Source organism: Rhinatrema bivittatum, chromosome 16 (genome assembly GCF_901001135.1).
Source record: "Rhinatrema bivittatum chromosome 16, aRhiBiv1.1, whole genome shotgun sequence".
Taxonomy (NCBI): domain Eukaryota; kingdom Metazoa; phylum Chordata; class Amphibia; order Gymnophiona; family Rhinatrematidae; genus Rhinatrema; species Rhinatrema bivittatum.
Genome location: NC_042630.1, coordinates 55,803,600 through 55,823,126, shown reverse-complemented (window position 1 = coordinate 55,823,126; position 19,527 = coordinate 55,803,600). Strand labels below are relative to the sequence as shown.

At 44.0% G+C, this 19,527-nt stretch overlaps 1 protein-coding gene across 1 annotated transcript in view; it reads right to left on the bottom strand.

The window, feature by feature from the left end:
- Window positions 1-19,527, bottom strand: part of LOC115077701 (vomeronasal type-2 receptor 26-like) — a 134,117-nt gene that overhangs the window by 55,720 nt on the left and 58,870 nt on the right. The window contains exon 4 of the mRNA XM_029579991.1: window positions 10,777-10,951. Within this exon, the coding sequence (XP_029435851.1) occupies window positions 10,777-10,951 (175 nt within the window). The remainder of the gene's footprint in view (window positions 1-10,776; window positions 10,952-19,527) is intronic.

The following is a 19,527-nucleotide window of genomic DNA, read 5'->3' as shown; positions in this document are numbered from 1 at the left end:
TTTTTTTTTTTAGAACATACCATACTGGGTCAGACCAAGGGTCCATCAAGCCCAGCATCCTGTCTCCAACAGTGGCCAATCCAGGCCATAAGAACCTGGCAAGTACCCAAAAACTGTCTATTCCATGTTACCGTTGCTAATGGCAGTGGCTATTCTCTAAGGGGTAGATTTTAAAAAACTGCGCGATCGCGTACTTTTGTTTGCGCAGCAGGCGCAAACAAAAGTACGCTTGATTTTATAAGATATGCGCGTAGCCTCTAAAATCCTGGATCGGCGCGCACAAGGCTGCCGGTTTTGGGCAGCCGGCGCGCGCCGAGCCACACAGCCTGCCTCCGTTCCCTCCGAGGCCGCTCCGAAATCGGAGCGGCCTCGGAGGGAATACTCTTTCACCCTCCCCTCACCTTACCCTCTCTTCCTCTACCTAACCCCCCCCCTACCTTTATCCATGGATTTACGCCTCCCGGAGGGAGACGTAAATCCACGCGCGCCAGCGAGCTGCTGGCGCGCCGAGACCAGACCCAGGGGCCGTTCCGGAGGGAACGGTCACACCCCCGGAACGCCCCGGCCTGAAGCTGTGCCCTGCCCCCAAAACGCCGCGTCATTCGGCCCCGCCCCCGACATGCCCCCTTCCGAAAACCCCGGGACCTACGCGCGTCCCGGGGTTCTGCACGCACCGGCGGCCTATGGAAAATAGGCGCACCGGCGCGCAAGGCCCTGCTCGCGTAAATCCGGGCGGATTTACGCGAGCTTTGAAAATCCGCCCGTTAGTGAACTTAATAGCAGGTAATGGACTTCTCCTCCAAGAACTCATCCAATCCTTTTAAACACAGCTATACTAACTGCACTAACCACATCCTCTGGCAACAAATTCCAGAGGTTAATGGTGCGTTGAGTAAAAAAGAATTTCCTCCGATTAGTGTTAAATGTGCCACATGCTAACTTCATGGAGTGCCCCCTAGGCTTTCTATTATCTGAAAGAGTAAATAGCCGATTCACATCTACCCGTTCTAGACCTCTCATGATTTTAAACACCTCTATCATATCCCCCCTCAGCCGTGCCTTCTCCAAGCTGAAAAGTCCTAACCTCTTTAGTCTTTCCTCATAGGGGAGCTGTTCCATTCCCCTTATCACTTTGGTAGCCCTTCTCTGTACCTTCTCCATCGCAATTATATCTTTTTTGAGATGCCGCGACCAGAATTGTACACAGTATTCAAGGTGTGGCCTCACCATGGAGCAATACACAGGCATTATGACATTTTCCGTTTTATTCTCCATTCCCTTTCTAATAATTCCCAACATTCTGTTTGCTTTTTTGACTGCCGCTGCACACTGAACCGACTATTTCAATGTGTTATCAACTATGATGCCTAGATCTCTTTCTTGGACAGTAGTAACTAATATAGAACCTAATGCATCACCTTGAAGTTATCCACATTAAATTTCATCTGCCATTTGGATGCCCAATTTTCCAGTCTCACAAGGTCTTCCTGCAATTTATCACAATCTGCTTGTGATTTAACTGCTCTGAACAATTTTGTATCATCTGCAAATTTGAATATCTCACTCGTCATATTTCTTTTCAGATCATTTATAAATATATTGAAAAGTAAGGGTCCCAATACAGATCCCTGAGGCACTCCATTGTCCACTCCCTTCCACTGAGAAAATTGTCCATTTAATGCTACTCTGTTTCCTGTCTTTTAGCCAGTTTGTAATCCACAAAAGGATATCGCCTCCTATCCCATGACTTTTTACTTTTTCTAGAAGCCTCTCATGAGGAAGTTTGTCAAACGGTTTCTGAAAATCGAGTACACTACATCTACCAGTTCACCTTTATCCACATGTTTATTAACTCCTTCAAAATGTGAAGCAGATTTGTGAGGCAAGACTTGCCTTGGGTAAAGCCATGCTGACTTTGTTCCATTAAACCATGTCTTTCTATATGTTCTGTGATTTTGATGTTCAGAACACTTTCCACTATACAAACAGTCTAACTTCATTAAGTCAGCCAGAGTGACTCACTGCTCTCTTGATTAACAAATCTTGGTACCTAATCAAACCAAATCACACTATCTCAACACCTTTCCAAGGTGAGTAACTGAACTGAACTTTTCAACCTTTTTACTTAGGTATACACTGCTCCTTGCTTATTTCTAGCTTCTGGCTACTTTTTTTTTTTTTCAATACACTCAGTTCTGCTCACTAGCTGTCTTACAGGCTTTTTAAAAATAAACACACTAACTACTGCTTACTAGCTGCCTTACTGACTTACTATTTAAAAATACAGTCTAACTTGTTTATTCGCTGCCTTACTATTAAAAGCAGAAACACACTAAATAATATTCAGAAATAGTTAACTTTGCCCCAATACTTTTAAAAAGGATAATGTCCCAAGCAAAAACGTATTGATTCCTATCAGCCACCTCTCCTCTCAATGCTCCCACTGGAATGTCATATGATCACTATTGCCAAGCGGCCAGCCTCAAATATATCCAAAACCATTTTCCATACCCCAGACTTTGAGCCAGGAATTAAAATTATATATATGGCATTGTAAGGATAACTATGGGGATAATGAGTGTCTTTCACAACACTTATTCTGCCAGAGCCCACAGTAATCCATTTATTCCTAGGTTTCTGAATACAATCCACGCTTCCATGCTGACAGGTACTTCCATCCACTTAACCCCCCCCTCCTCCCTGTAACCCCTGCCCCTTGAAAGAATGAATCTGGTCTCCTGTTGGGGCTGGCGTGCCCCCTAACACTTGTGCCCCCTAGCATCCTGCCTGGTTGATGACATTTTTCAAAATTGTGCTGACATAACCTGAACCCTGCTCAACTTTTTAACAATATATCCAAAGGGGAACCAATCGGTTCACTCATTGTGAAGATATGTATTTCTATATGTTTCTCATGATATTTTAGTGCCTGTATTATGAGTGCTTATACAAATCTTTTCTCACCTACACATCTAGTGGGGTTAAAATCTCTCAATGTTCGAAACAAATTTTTTTAAAGAAGTTGGTTGGGGTTTCATATAATCGTGTAGGCAACTCTGCCTCTTGTGAGCATATTATAATCATAAACCTGCCAACCTCCTCCTATTTCTTAAGTGTATATGCAACAAGAAAATATTTTTCATTCAAAATATGTGGGACATCCAGCAAAAATATATAGCCCTCAAAGGAGGTCTTTGGTAATACTCCAAGAAGTGTTCCCGGGTTGTTTTGAAATGTCACTTCACCACCGCTCCCACACTATTGGGTGTGATATAAGTCTCTTATATACTTGAAATCACACTCTTTCAACATGAAATAAACTCTATGTCCATTCTATCAACCTTAAGATGTATTAAAATCCCAACATGTACATGTTTCAGATGACCAGCGTCCTTCCTCAGGGGTTGAACCGGCAAGTTTTTATATTTATAAAGTTTTTATATTTATAAAGTTTATATATTTATAAGGATTACGATGTAAATAAACAAATTTCCAATACTTCCCTTGAAGTTGCACAGTGGTGCCTCAGTCTCAAAGAGTTTTCTTTGATTGATTGATTCATTCATCTTCTTCAATAACTTCAAAGGTGCATATTCCGTGAAGAATAGCGGTGTTTTTGCCTTTGCCTCGTCTGGATGTTGAAGAATAGGAGGAGGTTGGCAGGTTTATGATTATAATATGCTCACAAGAGGCAGGGTTGCCTACACGATTATATGAAACCCCAACCAACTTCTTTAAAAAACATTTTTTTCGAACATTGAGAGATTTTAACTCCACTAGACGTGTAGGTGATAAAAGATTTGTATAAGCACTCATAATACAGGCGATAAAGTATCATGAGAAACATATAGAAATACATATCTTCACAGTGAGCGAACCGATTGGTTCCCCTTTGGATATATTGTTGATTGTTTAGCACTGTGTAAGTGGCCCGATTTACATTGGTTTGTAGGGATGTGAATCGTTTTTTGACGATTTAAAATATCGTCCGATATATTTTAAATCGTCAAAAAATCGTTAGGGCCACGATACAATACCAATTCCCCCGATTTATCGTTAAAAAATCGTAAATCGGGGGAAGGGGGAAGGGGAGGGCAGGAAAACCGGCACACTAAAACCCCCTAAAACCCACCCCGACCCTTTAAATTAAATCCCCCACCCTCCCAAACCCCCCCCCCCCAAATGCTTTAAATTACCTGGGGATCCGGCGGTGGTCCAGAACGGCGGCGGTCCGGAACGGCCCCCTCAATAGGATCGTGTTGTCTTCAGCCGGCGCCATTTTTCAAAATGGCCGCCGCAAAATGGCGGCGGCCATAGACCAAAATGATTCGACGGAGGAGGTCGTTCTGGACCCCCGCTGGACTTTTGGCAAGTCTTGTGGGGGTCAGAAGGCCCCCCCAAGCTGGCCAAAATTTTCCTGGGAGTCCAGCGGGGTTCCGGGAGCGATTTCTTGCCGCAAATCGTTTTCGTACGGAAAATGGCGCCGGCAGGAGATCGACTGCAGGAGGTCGTTCAGCGGCGGTCCGGAACCCCCGCTGAACGACCTCCTGCAGTCGATCTCCTGCCGGCGCCATTTTGGTACGAAAACGATTTGCGGCAAGAAATCGCTCCCGGAACCCCGCTGGACTCCCAGGAAAATTTTGGCCAGCTTGGGGGGGGCCTCCTGACCCCCACAAGACTTGCCAAAAGTCCAGCGGGGGTCCAGAATGACCTCCTGCGTCGAATCATTTTGGTCTATGGCCGCCGCCATTTTGCGGCGGCCATTTTGAAAAATGGCGCCGGCTGAAGACAACACGATCCTATTGAGGGGGCCGTTCCGGACCGCCGCCGTTCTGGACCACCGCCGGATCCCCAGGTAATTTAAAGCATTTGGGGGGGTTCGGGAGTGTGGGGGATTTAATTTAAAGGGTCGGGGTGGGTTTTAGGGGGGTTTAGTGTGCCGGCTCACGATTTTAACGATTTTTCACGATAGTTTACACACCCAAACGGCAACAATACGATTCCCTCCCCCTCCCAGCCGAAATCGATCGTTAAGACGATCGAGGACACGATTCACATCTCTATAATGGTTTGTCACAACTTTTTCTTTAGTCGCAGCATTGTTTTACTTTTTAGGAAGTGGTCCTTTAAGGTGATGGTGGTCCCTTGAGGTTGTGGGCTCGCTGCTCGCTGCATTCTTTTGTCCCACAGTGTTTGGCCATAATACAAAAAAATGTGCCATAGAGCTGTACAATTCTTTCATTGGAGGGCTCCATTATCACGGTTCCCCCTTCCCATGATAGTGGAACCCCCTCCTGCAAAAAAATGAAAATGGTGGCTTAATGCATCTAGATCTGAGTTAGGTACTTAGATCTGAACATCAGTTCTAAGCTTCTACTTTGTAGCCACTCACGTTTTAGATTCCTAAAACCATGGTCACTGTTTCAAAAATACACCTGCTTGTAGCTGATCACTCACCTGCTGAGATGAACAAATCCCTGGCATCTTTACATCTTATCCAAGCTAGGGGAATATTTTCACAGATGTACAACAGCTGGGGAAGGTATTGGCAGTGTTCTGTGTTTCCACTGTACTTGTAAAAGAAATAATTAGAAGAAAAGTCTGTGGGTCCTCAGTAATTTTAAAAGAGCAGAAGCAATGCCTCCCCACTCCCTCCTGTCACAGTCTTTTTAAAAATGGTGGCACCAGAAAAACATAAAGCATGCGTGAAAGTGACATCACTTCAGTGCTACTCAGGGGGCTGGAGCCACCATTTTAATAAAAATGGAAACTGGGCAGGAGCCAGTGAAAATTATGTCTTTTCTTTACAACCATCAACACCCCATGGAAGGGGACAGTGGGAACTGGTAAGGCCCCATCCTGCATCCTCGATGATTTTTGGAAGGGTTGTTAGGTCAGAAGGGCCGAGGAAGCTCTGCACCCTGAGTAATCTTTTGGTGGGAGGAAGGAGGGTCAGAGGAGTTAAGAGAGGCCCCAGAGACTTCTGTTGGGGGTTAGATGTGGGCCTTCTTGTTTTCAGAAAGCACTTAAAAAAAAAAAAACATTTCTAACCACAGAAAAACAAAAATATGTGAAAATGTTTTAAAATTTTCATGAGGCCATTTCCAGTTCATTACATTTGGCTTGAACCAAAAATGGCCTCATTCATTCAGTTTCAGCATTCATGTGGAATGAATGCACTTCCCTATTAGGGATGCCCTAAGCAAAAATAAAATTGTAATTTTTTTGTTTTGTTTTTTACTCTTCTTTTGTTTGATGCCTGTTTTGGTTGGAGTTCTCCATTCTCCCACCAAACTCCATTCTCCATTCCCCTACCAAATCCTCCCAGCTAAGGAGAGATCCATTTTAAGAAGAAAGAAGGGGCACTCTGCAGCCTGCTCTCTGGCCTCTGGGCCTGGGTTTGGATTTGGGCCTAGGCCAAGACCTACCTGTCTAAACCAGGCTAGGTCCTGGTGCCATTCATGGGCATTAGCCTGGGCTGAGGTCCTGGCACCGAGACCAGGCTTCTGGGCAGGGCCTTTGCTTCCAGTCCAAGGCTTAGGTGCTGGGACCCAGCCTTCAGGCCAGGTGACAGCACTGGGCCATTGCCTAGGCTCAGGCCCCAGCATTGGGTCTGGGTCTAGATCGAGAAGCCGGAATTTGGACTGTACCTCTGGGCAGGGTCCCATCATCTTACCTAATCTTAGGTGAAGGCACAGCATCCGACCTATGCATCTGTTTGGTCACTTAAGAACATAAGAACATGCCAATCTGGGTCAGACCAAGGGTCCATCAAGTCTAGCATCCTGTTTCCAACAGTGGCCAATCCAGGCCACAAGAAGCTGGCAAGTAAAAGTCTGACTTCTGAACATGATGGCCATGTTTGGAAACTGTCATATTTAAAAGAATTGGGTGATTTCTCAAGTGACTTATAGTATGAAGTCTGCTACCTAGTGTTTGTTTTTATTTTACAGAAAGAGTTTCAGCCATTCGAGAGGTGATTGCTAAGACTTGCTGTCAAAGGCTAAGAAATGTTTGGTTGCATTTTAATCTGACTAATGATAGGAAGGACTGCAGCTTATGGTGTTTTTTATAAATGCAACTTTCTGAGTAATAACCCCCTGAGGAAGCTCAAACAGAGTGAAACAGAGGCTCTCTGAAGGGGAATGGTTGTAAGTAAATGATCTAAATATTACAGTGGTTAAAGAGTGGCCTTTAAAATGTAAGAACTGTTCGACATGATTGATAGTACGATGTACTAACTGAGGAGCTGCTAAAATTTGGGGATGTGCAAGCTTTGTTTTGAAATTTTGAACCAAAATATAGGGAATTGTTTGCTCTTACAAGTTATAAAGTCAATTTTTGTTTATTGTACATTTATAGTCATGGGCAGCAGGAGTGGTTTTTGGCTTGTAATGATTATACTTAAGTCTGCCATTGTGGCCAGAATACATTTTTGAGATGATCAAGACTTTTTCACTCTTTTTGTGGTTAGGAACTCCTTATTAAGATGGTTATTGCATGTAGTTTGCTCTATGAGCAGTTTTCTTTTTAATTTAAAAAGTAGACGCTTAGATTTGGATGAGTAGTGTTCTATAGGTTTTTTACATTTGTATGTGCCCTCTCCATGGTCATAAAATACTTTTTTGTTCTCCTACCTAATAATTTTATTTTGGAAATGGGTTTGATGGAATATATAGTAACATAGTTATCTATTAATGATGGCAGAAAAGGACCAAATGGTCCCTCCAGGATGCCCAGCAAGCTTCTTCTGGTAGTATTACTATTTGCCACACCGTTCAGGTTACTCCCATATTTCTCTTTTACTGGGTGATGAGCCTTCCTGAAAATTTAGACAGTGCTGCTTGATGAGCTTTGTTTATGAACTTGGCCATTGTATCTGCCCTGTGTTTTTTCCTTTACATCTGCGAATCAGTATCCAAGAGCGTTAAACTCAGGGCCGTGTTGGTTTACTTCTAAGTCCAATTCTTCTTCCCTTCCCCTCCCACCGTCAAATTGGAAAGTGAAGTTACAGTTGCATCAAAAGCATCGTCTTATTAGTTAAGGGATATAATCCCATGACCTCTGTTAAGGGAGGTAACTACTAGAGATGTGAATCGTGTCCTCGATCGTCTTAACGATCGATTTCGGCTGGGAGGGGGAGGGAATCGTATTGTTGCCGTTTGGATGTGTAAACTATCGTGAAAAATCATTAAAATCGTGAGCCGGCACACTAAAACCCCCTAAAACCCACCCCCGACCCTTTAAATTAAATCCCCCACCCTCCTGAACCCCCCCCCCAAATGCTTTAAATTACCTGGGGATCCAGCGGTGGTCCAGAACGGTGGCAGTCCGGAACGGCCCCCTCAATAGAATCGTGTTGTCTTCAGCCGGCGCCATTTTGCAAAATGGCCACCGCAAAATGGCGGCGGACATAGACCAAAACGATTCGACGCAGGAGGTCGTTCCGGACCCCCGCTGGACTTTTGGCAAGTCTTGTGGGGGTCAGGAGGCCCCCCCAAGCTGGCCAAAAGTTTCTGGGAGTCCAGCGGGATTCCGGGAGCGATTTCTTGCCGCGAATCGTTTTCGTACGGAAAATGGCGCCGGCAGGAGATCGACTGCAGGAGGTCGTTCAGCGGCAGTCCGGATCCCCCGCTGAATGACCTCCTGCAGTCGATCTCCTGCCGGCGCCATTTTCCGTACGAAAACGATTCGCGGCAAGAAATCGCTCCCGGAACCCCGCTGGACTCCCAGGAACTTTTGGCCAGCTTGGGGGGGCCTCCTGACCCCCACAAGACTTGCCAAAAGTCCAGCGGGGGTCCGGAACGACCTCCTGCGTCGAATCGTTTTGGTCTATGGCCGCCGCCATTTTGCGGCGGCCATTTTGCAAAATGGCGCCGGCTGAAGACAACACGATTCTATTGAGGGGGCCGTTCCGGACTGCCACCGTTCTGGACCACCGCTGGATCCCCAGGTAATTTAAAGCATTTGGGGGGGGGGTTCAGGAGGGTGGGGGATTTAATTTAAAGGGTCGGGGGTGGGTTTTAGGGGGTTTTAGTGTGCCGGTTTTCCTGCCCTCCCCCTTCCCCTGATTTACGATTTTTTAACGATAAATCGGGGGAATTGGTATTGTATCGTGGCCCTAACGATTTTTGACGATTTAAAATATATCGGACGATATTTTAAATCGTCAAAAAACGATTCACATCCCTAGTAACTACTGCTCCATGCAGGTTATCCCCGTGCTTATCAGTTCCCCAGACATAAAATCTGTGGCCCTCATTGCTTGTGGTCTGAATCCACTTCCCCTTTTCCCTCTGCCATTTGAAGTGGAGAGCAATGTTGCAGGTGCATGAAAGCTTCACGGCTTTTTGGTTAAGAGTAGTAATCCCCAATTCCCCAAACCTTCTGTTAGAGTAGTAACCACTGCACCAGCAAGTCACCCTCATGCACCTTCTCCCTCCTGTCCATCCTCTAGCCTTTAGCGATACACAGTGCTAATCCCATGCCCCTTTGAATTATTCTTTAGCACTGCCCCTGGAAGGGCATTCCAGGCATCCACCACCCTCTCCATGAAGAAATATGTCCTGAGGTTGGTTCTGACTCATCCCCCATTGAATACAAGCTGAGTTTATTTCTTCCATAGTTAGAGTACATGATCCACACCAATCCAGCCCAGAATACTGCTCTCACTCTCCTCCTCCACTCCACACCCCAGAGCCTTCTTCGCTCCCCTCCCCCCATAGACACATTGGCGCAGCGCTCTCCTCTTCCCACCCCGTTTCAATCCTGTCTTGCATTTCCACTTTACTCCCCCTTCATTCTCGTTCTGTTTTCCTCTGTTGTGCTTCTGCTGCAGACTTTTATCTCCTTCCCCACACTTGCTTCTGCCTCCCTCAAAGGCCAAGACTACAGCAAATGCAGACAAAGCCACTGACAACTCCTGCCCAGCCTGGAATAAAGTTATGTTGAGGTAGTAAAGTCCCTGCATTGCATCCCTTTCTCACTGCTTTCCCCGGTGGGTCTAAGTATGTGCACCACCCAGTCCTGTCTGTGCCATCAGTGTCATAGCTTGATGAATAGAGGACAAACCAAATCCATATCTGTGTTTTACAGCACACATTGCACTTAATGCAACACATGCTTTGCTTACCTGCCATGGGTGAATATTCTGCATCAGACTTGATATTTGAGCAAACTCCCTCTGTTGCATTTTGGGTGAGAGCAGGTTATGTAAAGCATGAGCCACTGCACATACAGCAATGTAAAGACTGTATGTGAATCTAAAATTATTCACATCAAATAGTGGTACATCAAGATATCTGAAATCATCTTCATCAGTGCATGGAGAAATTACCATTGTTAGCTCATCCTGAGGAATATTGGCAGGTTTACAATTAAAATGCTCTAAGAAAAACTTAGAAAGCAGAGTATGATGCAGTAGTTTTGACTGAGTGATACTGTATATGAAGTTCTTAAATCCAGGAATTTCTCCTTTCTTAATTGAGATCATCAAAGAACCATTGAATGGATACAAATCAATTTTCATCAAAGCACTTGTATCAATTATTAATGTAGCTGACGAAATCCAAACTTTCCCAGACATTGAAAGTGACAGTAGGTCATTCATTATGCTATAAAAAGAATCAAATGTACTGAAAACAATAATTACATTTGCTGCTGTATTTGCTATTTTTTCAACAGCTGTGATGAATGTTTTGTCATCTCTATCATTGAGAATTACTAAAAAGTCAACACAGGCACCACTCCTGATAATCTCATTCCTCAGCTCCTCACCGGCTCTCACATTGCCGACATCATCCGATGCCACGATCCCAACCCAGGTCCAGCCAAAGTGCTTCAGTAATTGAATTATTGCTTCATACTGAAATCTTTCAGCAGGTACAGTCTGGTAAAAGGAAGGGAACTGAACCCTGTCACTGAGGCTGGGATCCAGGGCTCCATAACTGATCTGAAGGGAATAGAAAAGTATTTAAGTTAATAACAGACAGCTATAGAAATTATTTGATTTTTAGCAAAGCAAGAAATAGAATAATTTATCATTTCTTAGCGTCCAGTCAGATGAATCCAGAAAAAGTGGGTTATGCACCTCTACCAGCAGATGGAGATGAAGCAAGCTGACAGTATTTATACCCCTGCCTTGATATCAACCTTCCAGTATTCTCCATCTCCAGCAGATGGTAGATGTGCATCTCCCTACTGGGGATTGCTTCATAGAAACATAGAAACATAGAAACATAGAAATGACGGCAGAAGAAGACCAAATGGCCCATCCAGTCTGCCCAGCAAGCTTCACACATTTTTTCTCTCATACTTATCTGTTTCTCTTAGCTCTTTGTTCTATTTCCCTTCCACCCCCACCTTTAATGTAGAGAGCAGTGATGGAGCTGTATCCAAGTGAAATATCTAGTTTGATTAGTTAGGGGTAGTAGCCGCCGCAATAAGCAAGCTACACCCATGCTTATTTGTTTTACCCAGACTATGTTATACATCCCTTATCGGTTGTTTTTCTTCTCCCCTGCCGTTGAAGCAGGGAGCTATGCTGGATATGCGTGAAGTATCAGTCTTCTCCCATGCTGTTGAAGCAGAGAGCCATGCTGGATATGCATCGAAAGTGAAGTATCAGGCACATTTGGTTTGGGGTAGTAACCGCCGTAACAAGCCAGCTACTCCCCGCTTTGTGAGTGCGAACCTTCTTTTCTTCTCTCCTGCCGTTGAAGCAGAGAGCTCTGCTGGATGTGTGAAGTATCAGTTTTTCTTCTCCCCTGCCGTTGAAGCAGAGAACTATGCTGTATATGCATTGAAAGTGAAGTATCAGGCACATTTGATTTGGGGTAGTAACCGCCGTAACAAGCCAGCTACTCCCCTCTTTGTGAGTGTGAATCCTTTTTTACCACATTTCCTCTTGCTGTTGAAGCTTAGAGCGATGTTGGAGTCACAGTAAGCATGTGTATGTTTATTTAATAAGGGTATTGTCTCCAGGCAGTAGGCATCATTCTGGCGAGTCACCCACTCTTCATTGGTGGCCTCTTGACTTTATGGATCCACAGTGTTTATCCCACGCCCCTTTGTGTTTATCCCTTCATTTTGTGAAAGGAGATTTTCCTGCATTTCCTGCTTGTTCCTGTGTTCCTGTTTGTTCCAGTGTTCCTTGCCTGTTCCAGTGTTCCTGCATCTCCTGTGTGTTCCAGTGTTCCTTGCCTGTTCCAGTGTTCTTGCGTCTCCTGTGTGTTCCAGTATTCCTTGCCTGCTCCAGTGTTCCTGTGTTCCATGGTCCTTCCTGTGTCCCTACCCAGGTAGTACCTTCTTGGACTGATACCCAGTACTGACCCCTGCCTGTCTGACTACTCTTCGTCTGATGCCTGGAACCGACCACTGCCTACCTGACTACATATTGCTTGACCTCTGGAACTGACCCTTGCTTAGGCTGACTACCCTTGGAAGGATACCCTGGCTTTGACCCTTGTGCTACACTCTGACACCCTCTTCGCTACTCCTGAGACTGCCAGATCCACCTGCCTAGTCGCTCATCATGGCTAGCCATGAGCTAGACGCATAGGCACTGCATACTCTGCCCGGAGGACCTTCTGTTCCTGGACTGTAGCTGTGGTCCCCGGTATCGCTCATCCCAGTCTAGCTCGCCTATTCCACAACAGCTGTGCATCTCTATTCATGGTAGGTACACCTATCCGTTATCTCTCTGGGAGACCCATTGAGGCCCACCTAACTCCAGGTGGTATGGAAATCCAAGAGCTCAACCCACGGAGACCCCGGACTGTTATTGGCGAAGTTCAGCTAGCCTCTGTCTCCTTGTGTGCTCTGCCCCCTGGTAGCAGGCGCTCTCTGGGGTCGCTCAGAGGGCCTTACCAATCCTGCACCAGGCCAAGGGTCCACCTCCAGCGCAACAAGTTGCATGGATGATTTATGGCCTCCCAGCCCTTGGAGAAAGCAGAGAAGAGCTGCTTACAATGTGACAAGGACAGCCACATGGCTTTGATTTTTGTGCATTTTCCCTGCACAATTTGAGTCTGTGAGAGGCAACATCCAAGGTAAAAAAAAATGTGGGGGGAATGCCTGTCAACCTGACTGCTTCTGCCTTCCTGGGTGTGTTGGCTTCCTGCTTATCATGCCGTAATCCAGGACTTGATACTGGTGACCACATTAGTGAGGATGAAAGCACCAAGACAGTGAATGAGAGACTGGGGGAAAGGAGCAAAGAGATCAGTAAGAGGGGAAGGAGATTGGGTAATGGGATGTGAGGGGGGAAACGTGTGAATGATGATATCTAAGGTGCTGCAGGTTGTGAGTGAAGGGATTGGATGGACTATGAGATGTACATGAGGTGATCAGAGTGGGAGGCAGCCTATGAGTGAAGTGATTGGAGGGGGAGGAGAAAGAGTGAAGGAGAGAAAAAGATAGGATTGGGTTTGCTGGGATAGGGAGAGAGAAGAGAATATGTGGCATGTTGCCTTCCTTCCATCTTCAAGGAGGCAAAGAGTAGGCCATGCTTTTGAATTCCAAGTCCCAGAATTTCCCAGGGAGAGAAGGAGCTTTACAATCCCCAGGGATAGGGGTTAGAGGCATTATGACTACTGGGGAGATGGGGGGGGGGGGGGGGGAAACAAGGATTACTGTGAAATTTATGGGGGGCTGGTGATAGAGGATCAGAATCACCAGAACAGAGAGGAGGAATCAATGGTGAAAATGCCGATTGGTTAAACACTGCCCTGTGATTGCATGTCCCCCAGAGAAATCTCAGATCAGCCAATAAAGCCCTACTAACCATTCCCTTGGTCAAAACAGCAAAACTGACCCAAGTTAGAGAGAGAGCTCTATCCTTAGCGGGTCCAATATTATGGAACGCATTACCACTCGAATTAAGACTAATGAAAGACAAAACTCTTCAAAAAACGTTTAAAAACTTGGCTCTTCAAAAAAGCCTTTCACAGTGAGGGCGATGAATAAGAACACCTACACACAGCTGAAAGTCACCCAAAAGCATAATCTCTTACTTTATTATTTTCATCACAATTAAGTATTAAATGAAGAGAAGGACAGTATAGAACATATATGATTATCCTATTATTCATATAAATGGAAATTCCAACCCACTCTCCACTTAGTGTATATTATTGAAACATGTAACCGAAAAATATTTTGGCACTTTCTGGATAATTCATAAACCAAACTTATTTTGTGCCTAATTGTAAACCGTTGTGATGGTGCATTACTAAATGACGGGATAGAAAAGGTTGTAAATAAATAAATAAATAAATATCCACCTTCCCCTCCTTATCCCAGTGATCTTGCATCCCTAACCTTCAGCCATCCTTTACCTACCAATGCTCATCGAGCATGTTAACAGTTTGAAGAATGTGTTTGGAGTATGTGTGTGTGTGTGTTTAATAGAGAGAGTTCACACACAGCTATGGTCCTGCTCTTTTGCACAGACCACACCTGGCCATGGCACCACCCATCTCACTCCCTCTGCCACAGTTCCACTTCCTTTCCTGTGTAAATGGCTAAGTTCTGAAAAAACTCAACTAAATTTTGAGAGCCAAAATGTGACTGCGTAAGTAATGCACTGTTTCCTTTGAAAACTGACCTCTGCATGACTAAATTTCTAGTCTGGATGACTGGGAAGGATCTCTTAATGACAACAATTTTCAATGTATTGTTTGCCTGTTTTTGTGGTGGGTACAAAACTCAAGCTAAAGTTTCTTAGTGTGCACATCAAAATGTTTACAGGCACACTGAAACACTGCTTAGCAATGAATGCACTACATTGCTTTTATGACAGTTAAAATGAAGTCTTTTAAAGGATATACAGCATTTGATATTGTTCTGATTATTTATTGGGCCCTGTTTGTTTTTATTCTTATATTCTTATGAGTATTGCATCGTGCATCACCTAGAAACTTTTGATAGGTGAGTTATAAATTTTATAAAGGAAAAAAATAAGCAAGGCCACAGAGTAAAACATTGCCATATCTCAAAAAACACTGTATAAACCAGGAGAATGGGAAAGAGCTGGTTTGCATGATGGATTTCATCCTGTCAGTCTACCAAATGAGGCATCCCAGCATATAAGCCACCTATTCAAGCCAGTTAGAGTGAATTTTCTTTCAAAAAGGCAGATAATTGATAATAAATAAATACTTTTTTCCTAGAACAACCCTGATTGAAGGAAAAAAAAAATCCAATATAGTCAGATCTCTCATGAAGACTCTATCCTCATCAAGTCTAACCTCAACAACTCCCTACACATGAATGTGAGTTCTCCCCTATCCCAAACCATCCTCCAAATTCAGAAGCACCATTGATGAAGTTTGGTCTGAAACTCCCAGCCTCTTTTTATCAATCTGGAATGATTCCTTGCCATTGTGGCATATTCCAACCATCACCAGCAGGTGGGATGTGAGAGACTTGCTGTTTAAAGACCATTATGAACCATTAGATAACGCTGCAGGACAGGTCCATGAGGGCTTTCTATATACATCTGGCATCAAGTCCAGGGACGGAGATGATGGAAAGCTGATATATGTTCAGGATTTGGAAGGGAGGCTTTGCAGTAATGATCAGGGTTCAGGATTTGTTTAAGTGGCTTTGACTAGATTACTCTGGTAGATGTAGCAGTTAAGAAACATTTGCTAAAATTTAAATATTGTTTCAAATGAGTCAGTTTCTGAAGGACAAGCTAAAGAAATGGGAGAAGTAGTAAGATACCTTTAGCAAACCTTTTTTCCTCAGCACCTTGCTGGGTTGCTGCCATTCTTGCTGCTTCTGCTCAGTCCACTGCTTGTGCTCTGCCTCTTCCCAGGTGCAGCACCTTGCTTTTTTCTTGTACCACTCGTGTGGCCCAATCTGTTCTTTATGCTGTGCCTTTATTTTACTGGGATTCTTTGGCCTCAAAATAAAAACCTTTCTCTTCCATGGCCTCTTTCTAGATGTCACAGGATCCTGGAGCCTTGCTTCTGAATCTGCCTGACCTATTCCTCCTGCCCTGGCCAGTTGTCATTATCCTGCCTTTTTCCTGGTCCTGGCTGTTTGTTGTACCACTAATGAGGTCCAGTCTGTTTCACCTGCCATTTGTGTCTCTTTGTTCAGTGCCTTGCTAATTGATTTGCCAGTGGACCCTTGAGTCAAGACGAGATTATCACTACCTTCAGGGGACAGCCCCTGTTGGTCTGGGGCCGGCAGGACTTAGGAATGGGTCTCAAGTGTGGAACCAGAAGACGAGAGGCTGAAGCAGTGTCAGGTGAACCAAGGGTCGAGGCAGGCAGCTGACAAGAAGAACTAGGAACAGGCCAGAGGTCAGGACAGGTGATGATCAAGCAGGCAGAAGATCAGAGCATGTGAAAGTAAAGCAGAGTTGAAGTACCAGGCAGATGGTCAGGACTGGTGGAAGTCAAGCGGAGTGAATTACCAGGCAAAAGATCAGAGCCAAGAGTCCAATCTGAAAGGAAGAGGAGCAAGGCAGATACCGGAGGCAAGGATCAGGAATGTTGGAACCAGGAGTCAGGAACAGAAGGCAAGGCAGAAATCAGGAATGCATGGTTCAGGAACGCAGACACTCACACTCGCTGAAGAGCAAGACCCGTTGCTGAGGCGAAGTGGAAGCGGCAAGGTAGGGTTTAAATACCCTCATAGCCTGACATCATCTCCACGAGCTGAGGGGAACTTTCCTGCCACTGGCCCTTTAAATCCAGGAACTTGGTGTGCGTGCGTGCCTAAGAGGCCTGCTATGAGGTCTTGGCATTCGTGGCATCCGGGGTGCCTCGAGAGCAGGCCTCAAGCTATGTCAGTGGCAAGGAGCAGTGATGGAGGGAGCTGGAATGGGACACAGTCACGGCTCTGCATGGCTGGGGATCCTAACAGTATCCCCACCTTTACGCCCCCTCTTAGAGGACCCAGGCTTCTCGGGAATTGAATTCAATGTTGTCTTCATTACACAGATACTAACACTTCTCCTGACTCTGTTAATCTTTCCAAATGCAGTAAGATTGATTCAGATGTTTCTCTTCTAACATCACTTCATCCACATCAATTATCTCCTTTCATAGCATTACAAATGCTGTCACTCAATGGGAAGAGATTCTTCTCACAACTGTCAAAAAACTTGCCCCTCTTAAATGCATGTCGTATAAATGTATCAAATCCCAGGCATGATTAACTGTTGAGATTAAAACTACGTGTCAAATCTTGAGAAAATCCAAATGTGCATGGCACAAACATCCATCTTCCTTTCTTGATAAGGCTTTTAGAACATCCCTCAAAACTTACCCAATTTCTATTTTAGAAGTAAAAAAATAAATACTACTCTAACCTCATCAATGAGGTCAGCTATGACTCTAAAACCCTATTTAATATTGTCAAACATCTCACCAATCTCACTCCCTTGAATTCACAAATTCCTAATAATCTGTCTGCAGATTTGTTTCTCAAATTTGTCAATTTGAAAATCAAAAAAGTAACTCTCAGTTTTGCATACACTCCAAAATGGTACCTAAATAATAGAGATGTGAATCGTGTGATCGATCGTCTTAACGATCGATTTCGGCTGGGGGGGAGGGAATTGGATCGTCGCAGTTTTGTTTTTTTAAATATCGTGTAAATCGTAAATAGGGGGAGGGCGGGAAAACCGGCACACTAAAACATCCCTAAAACCCACCCCGACCCTTTAAAATAAATTACCCACCCTCCCGAACCCCCAAGCTGGCCAAAAGTCCCTGGGGGTCCAGCGGGGGTCCGGGAGCGATCTCCTACGCTCGTGACGTTGGGGGACAGGAACCAAAATGGCGCTGGCGCTACCTTTGTCCTGTCATATGACAGGGCAAAGGTAGCGCCGGCGCCATTTCTATCAACGCACCCGTCACCCAAGAGTGGAAGATCACAACGGGACTCCCCCACTGGACCCCAGGTAATTTAAGACATTTTCGGGGGGTTCGGGAGGGTGGGGGATTTATTTTAAAGGGTCGGGGTGGGTTTTAGGGATGTTTTAGTGTGCCGGTTTTCCCGCCCTCCCCCTTCCCCTCCCCCTTCCCCCTATTTATGATTTTTGACGATAAATCGGGGGAATTCCTATTAAATATCGCCTCTAATGATTTTTGATGATTTAAAATATATCGGACGATATTTTAAAAAACGATTCACATCCCTACTAAATAAAGCTATCTCTACCATTCCATCTTGGTCAGAATTTGATTATGTTTCATCACTAGAGATCACTAATCACATTGCCAAATCTAACATTACCATGTGTCCACAAGCCAATTGCTCCACTGCTTTATTTATAGCTGCCAAGGAATCTTTAGCTCCCATTTTCACACATTTAATAAATGTGTCATTGAAAGAAGATAATGTCCCTGATAAGTTAAAATTTGCAGTTGTCAGTCCTCTTTTTAAAAAATCTATTCTTGACTCCTCTGACCTATCAAATTATAGGCCAATTTCCTCCTTGTCATTTCTTTCAAAAATGTAACTCAGTTATCAGATCATCGCTCATCAATAATGATTGATTTCATGCAATATCTAAACCGGTGATGTTTTGTTCAACTGCTTATCTGTCATAGATGTCATTTATAATAGACAAGAAGAGTAACTGAACTTAACTGCTCCCCAGTTCCTGTATACCGATATAATATTCAATAGCTATACCTTTGAATATTTGTTTAACCGTTTATTAGTTATAGATGTTCTCCTGTAATATATAATATCCTCACCTTTGACTATTTGTTTAACGCCTTATTCATTTTTCTGTTATAAATGTTCCTTGTATTAAACAAAAGGAAACACTTGGTTTCCTGCACCACTTAGTTGTCTGTAAACTGATGTGATATGTAAAATAAAACATCGGTATATAAAAAATAAATAAATAAATAAATATAGAGAAATATGAAATCCTTGACACTCATCAATTTGTCTTTCTCAAAGTTCTCAATACTGAATATTTACTTATTATTCTTGTTGACACCATTAGAAGAGGCATTGACAATGGCCATCAATGCATACTTATTTCATTAGACATCTCCTCGGAGTTTGACACCATGGACCACAATATTTTATTGTACCTCCTGCAAGAAATTGGTTTAACTGGCACAGTATTCAATTGGTTTCATTCTTATCTCACTAATCGCTCTCAACAAGTTAAAATTGCCACCTCCCTCTCATATATCTCTCAAATTAAAATCAGTGTTTCTCAAGGTTCTGTACTTTTATCTGTGCTTTTCAATATCTATCTAGCATCCATATGCAAGATTCTCTCAAACTTGATTGATGCTTATAAACTCTATGCAGATGATATTCAGTTTCTCATCTGCATTTGTCTATCCTTGAAAACTGTTGATCATCTTAACATTTGCTTCTCCTCAATAAAATCCTGGTTGGATCACAACAAATTATTGCTAAACATGTCAAAAACAGAATTCCTAGTATTCTTCAGTCCTTACTCCCAGATATCACAGACCACCATTTCCATCAATACTGCAACATTTACCATTAGTAAACAAATTAAAAGTTTCGGTATTT